This window comes from Leptinotarsa decemlineata, unplaced genomic scaffold, assembly GCF_025532065.1.
Source record: "Leptinotarsa decemlineata unplaced genomic scaffold, Ldec_3_MD MMD2_P_RNA_scaffold_12, whole genome shotgun sequence".
Classification (NCBI taxonomy): Eukaryota; Metazoa; Arthropoda; class Insecta; order Coleoptera; family Chrysomelidae; genus Leptinotarsa; species Leptinotarsa decemlineata.
Genome location: NW_027412526.1, coordinates 10,689,256 through 10,703,170, shown reverse-complemented (window position 1 = coordinate 10,703,170; position 13,915 = coordinate 10,689,256). Strand labels below are relative to the sequence as shown.

General features: G+C 35.3%; 1 protein-coding gene across 3 annotated transcripts in view; it reads right to left on the bottom strand.

Moving 5' to 3' along the window:
• The window catches only part of fln (flightin), a 37,387-nt gene extending 23,935 nt beyond the window's left edge, over positions 1–13,452 (bottom strand). For 2 of the 3 annotated variants that reach the window (XM_074174057.1, XM_074174043.1), the window contains exons 1-2: positions 13,277–13,433; positions 8,201–8,433 (exon numbers count right to left, since the gene is read on the bottom strand). In XM_074174057.1, coding sequence (XP_074030158.1) covers positions 8,201–8,421 — 221 coding nt within the window. In that variant the 5' untranslated portion in view covers positions 8,422–8,433; positions 13,277–13,433. Of the gene's footprint in view, positions 1–8,200; positions 8,434–13,276 lie in introns of all 3 variants that reach the window. The other variant, XM_074174049.1, reaches the window with a different exon arrangement.
• Positions 13,453–13,915: the final 463 nt, after the last annotated feature.

Below are 13,915 nucleotides of genomic sequence, written 5' to 3'. Positions count from 1 at the left end.
GACAGTAGACTTTTGGTACTTTTCATGAAATAACCTCTTTCCCACACCTTTTCCAAGTAAAAAAGGTACACCTCCTCAACAACGCTGGAGGTGATCGTTTTAGAGATATTTTCTATATCGAAGTATCGAAGTGAAGTTGCTGAGAACATTACAAAAACTATGTATGTGGTGGATATCGTCAAAATCAACTTTTTTCTATAGAATGTTTAACGAAGAATGATTCGTTTTCGAAATACAGATTGTTGAAATTTTTCAAAACATGGTGGGTTTTTGTCATAAGTTTTTTGCAATTTTAGTTATTTTCATCAAACTTTATACGTAGTATACCCATACAGACTTCTTCTAAATTGAGCATTATCGAACTGATTATTCAATCCAAATAAAAAAAGTGTCAGGTTTGATTATTCAATTAGAAAGTGCTACATTTCGGAGTTTAAAAAAAAACTATTCGGAGAAGTACTATGTTATTTATTAGGAGAATAAACAAATACAAATTGAACGAAACAACTATTACAACAACTCTTCACAGTGACGACCCTCAACAGTAATACAAGTTTCTGCTCTCCTCATCAAAGAATTCCGCATCCGTTGAAAAATGCCCGGAGTGTTTCTTATCGTTTCGCAGCAAGCTATGATGCGATTCCTCATCATGTCCTCGTTTTCAATGGAGCTAGTATAAACTAGTGACTTTAGGTGTCCCCAAAAGAAAAAATCGACGGGATTGAGGTCCGGTGACCTCGGGGGCCAATGCTCAGTGCTTCCTCTTCCTATCCATTGTTGGGGATATGCAACGTCTGAAAAATGTCTTGCTATCACACTAAAATGAGCAGGAGCTCCATCGTGCATAAACCAAGTGTGATTTCGGAGACCAATGGGAATATCTTCCATAAGTTTGAGAAGTTCGTGTTCCAAAAAATGTAGGTAAGCATCCCCATTCAAACGAAAGAGGAGAAAATAGGGCCCAATTGAATAATCCCCAATTATGTCTACCCATACATTAAAAGAGAATCTGTCTTGGAAATGAGTTTGCGTTATCGCATGTGGGTTATCTCCGCCCAGATGTGGTTGTTATGGAAGTTCATGATACCATTTCTTGAAAAATTAGCCTTATCTATGAAGAGGATTTTCGATAAAATTTGCGGATATTTTTCGAATTTTCTTTGAAGCCATTGAGCAAATTCGATACGTGCTTGGAAATCACGTAGCGTGAGTGCCTGGACACGCTGAATATGATAAGGATATAATTGCTGTTCCTTTGAAATTCTGTAAAGTGTCAAGTGACTCACATTTAAAGTTTGACTAATTTTTAATGTACTTGTCTCTGGATGTTCACTAATTTCTTCGAGAATCGCCTCCTCCAATTCTACAGTTCTTGTAGTCCGTGGCCGTCCTTCTGCAGAATTTGTTTCAAAGCTTCCAGATTCGGAAAGTCGCCGGAAAAGATTCGCAAATGTCGCTGCACAAGGAGTCACGCGTTGGGAATACCTTTCCTGATAGATGCGTATGGTCTCGCTTGAATTTCCGTCAGCCAAGCCAATGTGACTTCTATCTTTATAAACAAACTTTCATAGCCTACTCGATTTGATTAACTCAATTTGCAAGCGGAGAGTGACAAAAATTATTGAAATCAAATTTGGCTATAAAGTAACATGCATCGATATAGAAAATTGTAAATATCTCGAAAACGATCACCTCCAGCGTTGTTGAGGAGGTGTACCTTTTTTACTTGGAAAAAGTGTGGGAATTAGCTTTTTCATGAGAAGTACCAAAAGTTTACTATCAAAAAAGTTAGGGCAATTTGAAATAAATAATGACAGCGTACGCAGCGCCCTCTAGATGTTAAATGAAAATTAATACGAAATTATGATTTCTCACGTCAAAAAAACTCCGGGTACCGAATTTCGTGCAAATAACTTATTTTTTGCAAGAGTTATTTTCAGAAAGCGAACAAAAAAATTCAATTTAAACATCCCGTATCTCCGAAACGAAGCATTTTCAGACACAAGTTCATATGTACTTTTTTTCTTGAAATTGTCTCAGGAATACATCATTTGAATATTTTAACGTACCTATGTTACACCCTGTATACATCCGATTAGCTATTCACCTATAATCACTTTTTCAATTGTTTATCATGTTTAGTTTGTTGGTGAGAGGCATGAAAGTTTGGAGTTTGAAAACACTTGGAACGTTGACAGTGGCATACAGTGATTGTTCACTTGAGTTAGGAAAATGTTTACAAGTAGGTTAAGCTTTTCACAGAAGGTCGACCGCCCTGGACGCGGCCCAGTCCATCAACAACCGATGAAAATGATGAGAAAGTGAAAAAAATTGCTATAAATTGTCATCAAATCACTATCAGAGAAGATGCTGAGGATGTCCGCATATCGGTTGGCTCATGTCATGTAATTTTTGCAGAAAGATTCTGACCAAAATCCTGAGCATCGCTCAGGAATCATTGAATGACGTCAACGGCGATCCAGATTTGCCCAAAAGGGTCATAACTAGTGACGAATCATGGGTATATCTGTTTAAAATCTGTTTTTCCGGTAATCAGCTGTCGCCCCCCATACGAACGACAACTCTCAGAAGTTGAGAAACTTGGGGGATCTAAGGAGTAACGAGGTCTTGCCTTTTAACGTGTGATTTCTACCACGGTTGCAGAATCATTCCAGCTTCAATCGGATTAAATTCTGTCGAGAAAAATATCTGGTCGAGGCGGGAATCGAACCCACGGTCTTCCGATCGTGAGTCGGGCGCACTACCACCGCGGCCAATTCCGCGATATCGAAATCAAAGTCCAATCCTCTCAATGGAAGAACCCAGGAAAGCCAAGACCACAAAAACACGGCAAGTTCAATCCAATTTCAAGGTTTTACTCACTGTTTACTTCGATTACCTTGGCATAGTGCATCAGTTCTTGCCACATGCTCGTATGGTCGAATGAATCTATGCGCCGCATGCGGGAAACAATACGAAGAAAGCGTCTGGTATTGCAAATAATTCATGGATTTGCATCACGATGCACCTGCTCAGTCACCATTGCTTTTTCGTATTTTTTTTACCAAAAACAACACCGTTATCATGACTCAGCCACCGTATTCACCAGGTTTAGCCCCCTTCGACATTTTACTGTGTCCAATATTAAAGAGATCCATTGAAAGGACGGCGTTTCGTGACGTTTGACAATTGAGAGAGCTGAAGGACATACCAGTAGGTGCATATCAGAACTGCTTCCAGGATTAGAAAAAACGCTGGCACAGATGTATTATATCTGAGGAGGACTATCCTGAAGTGATTAAAATAGAAAATGATGAATGAATGAATATTTTTTTAAGAAGAATGAAAATCTACCTAATGTTTTGAACAGAGTAGTATACCGAGTTTCAGCCTAATATATCATATAAGTAGAGAATTATATCATGACAAATTTTGAAATTCATAGATAGTTAGATAGATAGATATATTCATGAAATCCTAAATGATATTGAAAGTCAAGCTTCAGGGGTTGATAATATTTCAATCAGAATGTTGAAACTTTTTAGCTCTTTTATAGATAAATATATTACACATATCATCAATTGTTGTTTTGAACGTTCATATTTTCCAGACTTGTGAAAAAGTGCCGTTGGAAAAGCCATTCCCAAGAATAATGATCCAGCTAGTTATTCCGATCTCAGAATTATCAGTATACTCCCAACCATGAGTAAAATTTTTGAAAGAGTTATTTATTTAAAAATTAATGAATATTTCAATACCAATAATCTGTTATCACCATCGCAATGTGATTTTAGGCAGGGTTTTAGCACGGCTACAGCTCTTGCTACTGTCACATAATACATTGTTGAGGGATTTGATAAGGTAATGATTAGCACTCTGGTACTACTAGATTTTTTAAGCATTCGATATCATAAATCATGAGCTGAATTGCATGAAACTCAAATATTATCGTTTTGATAGTGCTGCCTCATTTCTCATCTGGTCTTATTTACTTGATCAATCTCAAAAAGTTGTTGTTGATGGTCATCACTCCTTACCTCTTGATATTATATCATGAGTACCACACGGTTCCATTTTGGGACCTTTATTGTTCAGCATTTATACTACTGACATTATCTCGTCCATCAAGAAATGTAAAATACAGGTGTATGCTGATGACATACAATTATACATGCACTTTGAAATCGATGAGTATGCTGAGGCACAAAATCACTTCAACACTGATCTTGATTTGATGGGCTATCAAGAGAACATAATTTGAAAATTATTCCTAATAGAACAATGATGATGCATTTTGATTCACAGAAGAATCGTAAATTTGCAGAAAAAAATTTCCATTTAGAACTAGGTCATACTATCTAGACTCCTGTGAATACAGTTAAAAACTTAGGGGTAATGCTTGACACTGATCTTAGATTCACTAGTCATGTTAAAAATTTAATGAAAAAAGCTTATATGTCATTGAAACTGTTATACTGTAATCGTTTTATTTTGAGCCAATCTCTAAAAAGAATGCTCTGTGATAGTTTGGTGCTAAGCCATTTCAACTACTATGACTTCATATATGGGCCATACTTATATGATTCAGATAAAAAAAAATACAAAAAGTGCAAAATTCTTGTTGCCGCCTAATTTATGGACTTCGTAAGTATGATTCAATGTCTGAATCCTTTGAAAACTCCCGCTGGCTCAATATGAAAAACCGTATGATTCATAATTTGGGTTGTTTTGTTTATAAATTGATTACCCTTCCCCAATCTCTCCTTTTAATACAAAAACTAATTCTGCGTGAAAATATTCACTCATGAAATATTAGACATAAAAACAAATCAACTATGCCACAACATCGCACTACACAGTTTCAGGGATCATTTCTGTTTGGTGTTCTAAAACTTTATAATTTATTGTCCGAGCAATTGAAGAGATCCAATATCAAGAAATTCAAATACAAATATAAAAATTATATCTATGATATTCAGTAATGTCAACTTTTGCTCATTGGACAAATTAATAAACAACAGATCAATTAAATTTAATTATTTATCAACTCTCTTTGGAGGTAATCACAAATTATTATTTTTATTTACGTTTCTCATTTCGTGGTACCATCACCGTTAATTGTCTTTTATTTTTGTATGTTCGCGTGCATTATGGAGTGGTGCTTGTTGGTTGAGTTACAGCAGCTTTGAGCTAGACTTCGCCAAGGAGTACCAGAATCGTCTGTAACCTATTTTCATTTTCAAATGTATCTTTGTATTGTTTTTTTTGTATTATCAATAAAGCCGATTTATTATTATTATTTAACAACGTTACATAACGTTTGTAGCAGATCATATAAATAACAGTCTAATTATAATTGTATGAACATCTACACATAGTCATGGGTAAACAAACACCACTCAGATATCAAAAAACAAAATATAAAACAATTCTTTTTTCTGATTGATTCGGCCGTTACTTGATGAAGATTCATAGTAATTTCAAAAACTACACCTCAACGATTTGATCTCCACAAACTTTATTTGAAAAATATATCACATGTTTCGCCAAGATATGACATAATAACAATAACTTTTTTCTGATTGATTCGGCCGTTACTTGATGAACAGTGATTTGCATCAAGTCACTGTTGATAAAGCTACCGTGTTAGCAAAACATGTGATACATTTTTTCAACAAAGTTTGTGGAGATTAAATCGTGAGGTGTAGTTTATGAAATTAAAACAATAACAAATATAGCACAAATAAACCATTTCACAACAGTCCTCTTATTTGTTGGCCCCTTCGATCGCCAGACCTGTCAACATTTGATTTTTTTCTGTGGGTAAATTTGGAAGAGAGTTGTTTTTTTTTTAAATAGATCAAAAAACTAGAACGAAATAAAGAGGAGGATAAGGCAAAAGTGTGATTTAATAACACCAGACCAACTGAGGAAGACTCGCGTGAAGGATGATATATCTGAGGAAACTGTTCTATTTACTCCAGTTGTTGGTTATTGTTCTAAAATTGAATACACGTTTTCCAGTTTTGATTTGTTGATTTTTTTTAACCAGAGACAACTCCATGAAACGATTATAACATATGTAGGTAACTTCATAACCGACTATACTTCACTTTTTCGTTGCAATGCACATTTCTTTATACAGGGTCGGTCAAAAAAACATGAATTTGATGTGATATATTAGGCTGAAACTTGGTTTATAGGTGTTCAATGTGCCCGAATAGAAAATTATATGTTCTTTTTCGAAAAAAATGCCTAATGACCTTTCTTGAAATTTTGACCCATTTAGCAGAGCATAGACTGGAAAATGAGAAAATTCATAATACGTCATCATCTTTTGGTAGAGCTTTGAAATTTTCATTTTTTAAATCGGTCCGTGGGTTACAAAATAACAGGGTGTTGTGGTTTGAAATCGCACATACTGTATACCTTACATTGATCGAAGTATAATTTTTCTGGGTGGAAGAATACTCTGTATATGTATGAAATCAATAATTATACTAGAAAGAAATGTCATGCAGGAATAAGTCCTAATGTCTACCAAAAATACAAATTAGAAATGAGGGTCGTGACTTTGTATTCGAGCATTTTAAAAGCCTATAATATTACAAATTACACAACTATGGTGTTAACCACGGTCAATTTTTTTGAAGAGTATAATAATTTTTAAAGTTTATGGTGCAAAGTTATCTTTGTTTTTTGTTAATACCGAAAATTACTCAAAATTATACAGTATTGTGAAAAAACTTAATATTCAATAATATCATATTACAAAACAACAAAATAAAATAGGTATTTCTGAACAAACTAATTGATTTTCTGGAGATTCAACTCAAAATACTTATCTTAGACAAGAAAATCTCCAGAAAATCAATGAATTTGTTCTGAAATGCCTGTTCTATTTTAATATTTTGTCATTTGATATTATTGAAATGAAGTTCTTGTTACAATACTGTACAATTTTGAGAAATTTTCGGTGTAAACAAAAAATAAAAATAACTTTGCAAAAAATTGACTGTGGTTAACACCATAGTAGTGTAATTTGTAATATTGCAGGTTTTTGAAATAAAACGTCGTGTACAGGATGCTGTTTATTTATCGTGTTAGCATTTTTTTTCGTAGTCCCCATTAAAAAAATGGGTAAGAAAATTAAACTTCACTAGATGGCCATGACTTCAAACCTAGATGTATTTTTTGATACTGAACAACTTTTCTAAATAACATTTTCCAAAATTCTCCAAAATAAGGGTACTTTACTCTTGTCTCAAAATCAAATATTTGACGGCTTCTCGTATATTACGTGTGGTTTACTGTATTTTGTTGATGCATGTTTAGTTTTAGGGGGTGCACAAACTTTTATCAAGAATAACTTTTTGTCGAAAAACCCTCAATAAATATGGTGCATACTTTGGGGATGACACTGTATATATTGCCACTCCCATTTCGACTCTCATAGCTTTCAATGGAAATAACCCACCACCCATCACCTCTAAACATTACATGTTCGATTTTGTTTGTCTTATGAACTTGTCTTATGTACTTCTTTGTCTCATGAATTTGTTTTATGACCTTTTTGAACTTGTGGCTTTGAAATCTTTGAACTTGTTTTATGAACGTGTTCAACTCATTTGAACTTCTTGTGAATTTGTTCTTTAAACTTCTCATGAACTTCTTTTGAACTTGTTCTTGTTATTGAACTTGTTTTTATGTTTTTCTTATGAACTTGTTTGAACTTATTTGAACTTGTCTTATGAATTTGTTTGTCTCATGAACATTTTCCTTCTATTATATGTTCGGTTTTGTGTGTGTCTTTTGGAAATTTTCTTCATTTGTATATATCGTAACAGAATAAAAAGAAAACAAGTCAAATTATCTGAACGAACAATTCATTCACGCTAGTCTCAACTCATGGGCGATGACAAATATGTTGTTTGTGGTTCGCTTCAGCCTAGTTCGAGAAATGATACTCTGGAAGGAATTCGATTCTGTATTATGGAAAATCATCGACTTCATGTTGATGATGAACACTACCTTGCTCTGACGAGGGGCCAAATAGTACGAAACCCCTTACTATATATGAAAAAAACAAGTCATTCGAACGATACAGAAACATAAATATCTTCAACATCATAATCTCTATCGTGACATGATCTACAACATCGAAATATTCAATTTTTTTCATGCAACACTCATTAATCACCTTATCCAGTGTTTGAAGAGAAGCAATTTATCTGGATCCAGGTATTCATCATCTTCATCTTCCTCTCTTTTATCTTCTGTCCCCTGAGCCGGAGCTTCACCAGGCTCAGCAGGTGCTGTCTCAGGGGGTGGAGTTGGTTCCTTTCCTTTCTTCTTCAGAGGTTTTACTACTGGTGGAGGTTCGTCATCTCCGGCTCCAAACCAGTCACCATCGTCTGCCATTTCGTTTCAAACCTGTTAATAATGTTCATTGAAAGTGGAGAGAACTAAAGAATAACATAGAGACATTAACATTGAAAACGCTGAAGGACTTTTTTTTTCACCTAATTCGTGTACAATCTCATATATTTAGGGATTAGAAAATTTCATAGTATGCACGTAATCAAATGGTCATTATCTATTCAGATTTCTCAAGTGTTGCTAATTATGTTGATTGTAATGTTTTTGAAGACCATTGCACAGCGGACGTGCCCAAGCCGGAGAACAACAAATAAGTTGGTGCTCTACGCGGACGACACAGCTCTGCTGGCGAGATCAACAAGTCGAGCGTACGTCACCAGATACGTGGCAGCAACAGTCAGATAGATTAGAGGAATGGGTCAACCTGTGGAAGATCAGTATAAACCCTGACAAGAGTCAGGCTATACTGTTCATCCGGAGGATGGTACACCCGGAAGAAAACGTCATCTTCAACGCACCCGTTGACCAACGAACCAACGAAGTTAGATACCTGAGAGTCAACCCAGATACAAGATTAACGTTCAGGTCTCACGTACGGCAGAGAATAGGAATGGCGAGATCTACCAGACAAAACATATTACCAATAATAGGTCGAAGAAGCAACATGGGATTGAAAGAGAAACTGCTGATGATAAAGACCGTAATATTACCGATAATCCTGTATGCCTGCACTGCCTGGGGCCAGTGCGCAGCGACATACAGAAGAGAGATCCAGTCGTTAATGAACGCGTGCGTAAGGGCCGCCGTAAACGCTACAAGATATGTACCGAATAGGTACATATTCCAGGATCTAGACCTGAACATATACTACGTAGACTCATATATGAGACAACACGCAAAGGACACGTTTGTCAGAATTCGAGGGCACGACAATTCAGCGCTAAGCGATCTACACAATGCGCTAAACAGGGATGATCCCAGATTCCGAGAGAGGGACAAACACAGGAGGCCAACGAAGCAGAACCAGAAACCACCCCCGAGAATCGCTACATATCAGGCGGCCCCGGTAAGTATAAAAATGTCTCAACAAGACTTCTAATTGATCTCATTTTCAGATTCACTCAGAATCAACACTTGCTCGCGACTAAAGACACTCGTGTTCGGGTAGTTTTTGGGGACCCCAGATTAGAAAGTAAAAGCACCTAAAAGCTGACTTTCGACTAAAAGAGGTCAGATGTCAATCTTGCTGCCTACAGGTTGCCCATTAGTAAGTTGAGAACCGCTCCGGAGGAGCGGGAGTGGATGTATGAGATGGGATGTCTGCACACAGTAACGGTGTGGAGATTTTAACTCACGACACTCAATCCGAGAGGGAAGGACCATTGTATATAAGAATATTCACCCGATCTGTTTTCCATATCATGAAATTAAGTGTTTCTTCTCTTACTCTAGTACTCAGTAATAGAAGCAAATGAGCATGCAATTCGTTCATTCAAAAAATCGTTTTTTGTTGAACAAGTATTGGATTTCTTCGTGAATTGGATAGTAATTGACTGCACTGTATAATTAAACTACAGTATATTTCACTGCTACACTGACAATACAACACAAATACTTCAACTGAAATTTCGGACTAATACTCAAATGTCTATCGCCTTATTCAAATACTTCGTACCGCAGACTTAAACTTCCTCGATCTGCGAGTTGATAGTATTTATATATGGTAATGGAAGTCTCTCGAAGCTGATAGGGAAGTCGCTAGAAATCTCTCGAAGTGACGATATTTAAAACAATCGCGAAGCGATAGTCGAGTTGCACGCGATCTTGGCCAAGTCACCATCAATTTACGACGACCAGCGACAGCTGGCGTAATTTTTTTTCAGGGGGTGATGACTACTTCCAACAAAATCCAATTCTCAGTTTCGAAAAAGTAAAAAAAAATTTAGCCTGAAAACTAAAGTTTGGATTTTTACCAAATGTAACCCACATTACAATAATAAGTTTATTGGCATAATTTTTCTATAGAAGTGTTAGACACAAAATTGGTAAACTTAATCTTTCTTCGACTTTTCCTGAGGATCAACTGAAATAATATAGAGATCATCCTTTATAAACAAATGACATTACTCTCACGAACTAATCTCAGTGCGGGGCGGATACCTACTCAAAATTAATGAAAGTAAAGAACTTAGTTATTGAGAAGAAGATAGTCAGGAAGGGGGGTTAATTTTTAAGGGTGTATACACAAAAATAGTTGTCTATGATTTTTGACAAAACTATGCATTCTATAAGTTTGGCCAACAAACCACACACGGTCGAAGGTCTTATAATTATCAAGCGCGACAGCTCTTGATTCTCCATGTTTCTCGATTGCGTTATTCCAAATATGGTGATATACAATAGAAGGTTGCCTATTGTTCTTTGTTCAGAAAAGCCAAATTGATGATCGCTCAAGATTTTGAAGCCTTCCAAATATTTGAAGATATGGTGGCTTACGACTTTCTCCATATATTTTGATATCACTGATATTCTGATAGTCACTGATAGTCACTGATGGTCTATAGTTATTTGGAAGATGTTTCTTGCCCTTTTTGGGAATAGGCTGAACGCGAGCAATCTTCAAACCAGAAATAAAAACCTCTTTTTTATAGGACAGGTTGAAAAGTCTGCAAAATGTTAGTTCGATTTCATTTACGCACGTTTAAAGTACGATGACGGGCACTTCATATGGGCCAGACGCCTTGTTGATAGATAGATAGATAGAAGTTTATTGATCAGACACCAATTGAACATTGGATTGACAAGTTAAAATACCATAGTTACATTTTGCTTGTTACTAAAATAATACATAAAAATTATTAATGTCAGTAAAATATAAAAATACTTGTATAAGACTATCCAATAGAATTAAAATCGTCAATAGGACTTTGATAACACTTTGTGAATTTCTCTATATCATAGAATGTATTCAGGAGCAGAAAATATTTCAGTTCAGACTTGAATCTACACAGGTTCGACTGGTTTTTCAATTCATGGGGTAATAAATTGTAGGAATTCGCGCCTGCATGGGGATTTTTTGTAATTGTAATTGTTGTATGTGACTAGACTAGATCCGTTTTTTTTGCGAGTTTGGTAGTTGTGAAATTTTGAATTTTGCATGACACTGTTTTTGTGAATGTAGGTGTGAATCAGAAGTTTGTATGAATAAATACTCGTGAAAGTTAGAAGTTTTTTCTCTTTGAAGATATTTCTGCAGGATTCTCGATAATCCAAATGGAACATCAGGCGAATTATCCTTTTTTGTGCCAAAAAGACTCTGGTACTATCGGTGGTCAAACAATAAGAGAAAATATTATAACTTATAGTCGAGTAAACCAATGCATCGTACACAGAAATTATACCCTCCACATCCAGTAAACTCACCAGAGTTTTTATTGCGAAGTAGTGTTTATTCAATTTGGAACAGATCATAGTGATGCATTCCTTGTCTAGTTGTTCTGTGGAAAGTTTTCCTGTTTTAGATCTCTGGAATTCAACTGCAATGGTTTTGAAATAATTTATGATCAAACGGTTCTTTTTACACCAATTATCAAATTGGAGAATAACGTTATTTGTTTTTCAGACTAGCTCATTTGTATCTGGGCTTGATACTATTATAGATGTATCGTCTGCGAACATATAAACCTCTTCGTCATTTATGTAACCAGGATTGTCATTAATGAACAATAAGAAAATTAAGGGGCCAAGAACGCTCCCCTGGGGAATACCGGTATCGATTAATCAATCATCGGAAGTTTGTTCACTAATTTTCACTATCCGCTCACGACCTTCTAGAAATGAACGGATGTTCATTCCACTGAAACGGCAACTGTTGTTGCCGTTTCAGTGGAATGAGCTTCTCTGAATCCATGTTGTTTTTTATTCAGTATATCAAACTTACATAGAAAGCTATTTATTCTTTTTGATATATCTTTTTCTAGAACCTTTGATAAAGTGCTCGGAAGCACAATAGGTCTGTAGTTCATGAGGGATATTTTATCTCCTTTTTTGTAAGCAGGTGTCACTAAAGATATTTTAGGCGATATTGAGCTGTTTCAAATTTCCCCTGACTAGGCGCTGTCGAAATGTTTCTGTCTTTCACTGTTCACACTTCCTACAAAAAATTTTGGAAAATATCCAAAGAAAAGAAGAAAGCAATTAATTTCATAAACAGAGCTTTCTTTCTTCCTTTCTTCCGAAGTTTCACATAATTTTTTGTATGAAAATGGAGAAGGGAAAGCCAAAAGGCTTGTTTCCCAGTTTCAGATATTTCAAATGATCATTAAACTCTTTTATGCGGAAAAATTACATCAAAAAATTTGAAATCTTCTATTTGTTTAAGTACTTCCCATTGATTTCGCTAGGTCCGCAGTCAGTGAAATATTTCTTTTTATTTGGTTTTTGGCAGTAGTCATTTTCAAAACAATTTTTCCAATCGTCGAAAAACACTGACGTATTGACTCACGTAATTACTGTACTTATTTAGTTGAGTATCAATTACCTGACATATTACGTAAATATACATACAATCCTATGTTTATTGGTCTTAAAGGGCCCCATTTATACTGACCAGTCAAAAATATTCTCAAACTGTCATACTAAATGAAACAAATGCTAAATCAGATTTTCATAATTTATCCACCATGATGATTATAAATTTTTCACAGTAAATTTTATTTTAGACACGTTTCGCTAGACGGTAACTTCATCGGTGGTACTAGTACATACTCATGAATTAGTTACATAATTCGTTTGGAACTACAATTAACATTTGGTGGATAATATTTTGAATGGTAAAAAAAACATACTTTTTTCATCGACTATTCGATATTTTCCAAACTTAAGACTAATTAATTACCGGTAACTTTCTAAGCACCTCGTAGGAGAAGAAACTTCAGCTCGCTGCTAAATCCAATCAAGTAGCGCTGGCACCAACCTCACTACAACTCAGGTGAACAGTTGAATAACAAACAATAGAGGACTTGAAATAAAATAAAATCGACAACAGATTTAAATGGGAACGGATCTATCCCCACTCCCCCCGCAATTATTACAGCTCCGAAAGAGAAATAAAACAATCGAAAGCGCTTTGACGGGGTGTTGCGTCATGGTGCCAAAATGAAACAAATTTTTCGTGATTACTTGGAAGAGAATTGGGAAACAAAAAAATTTAGAGTTGAAAATAAATATGGGTTGTTTATTCACAGTTTTTGAAAACAATCAATGTACCGACAGAGATCAATATGAAACAGGATCAGATTGATTTTTTTAGAACTATATAAAGGAGTATTCCAACAGGAACTTTCAAACTTTGACAATTGATAACGGCCATCTTGTTGGATAGATAGATAGACATATACTTTATTGTCCAAGAAAATACAATCTTTTCGATGAAGCTTGTTGAAAAAATCTGGTATACATAGCACTTCAAAGAATAAAAGAAAAGAAACAATTGAAAAACACAAATACTCAGAAACATAATTTGAGCAAAATTAAG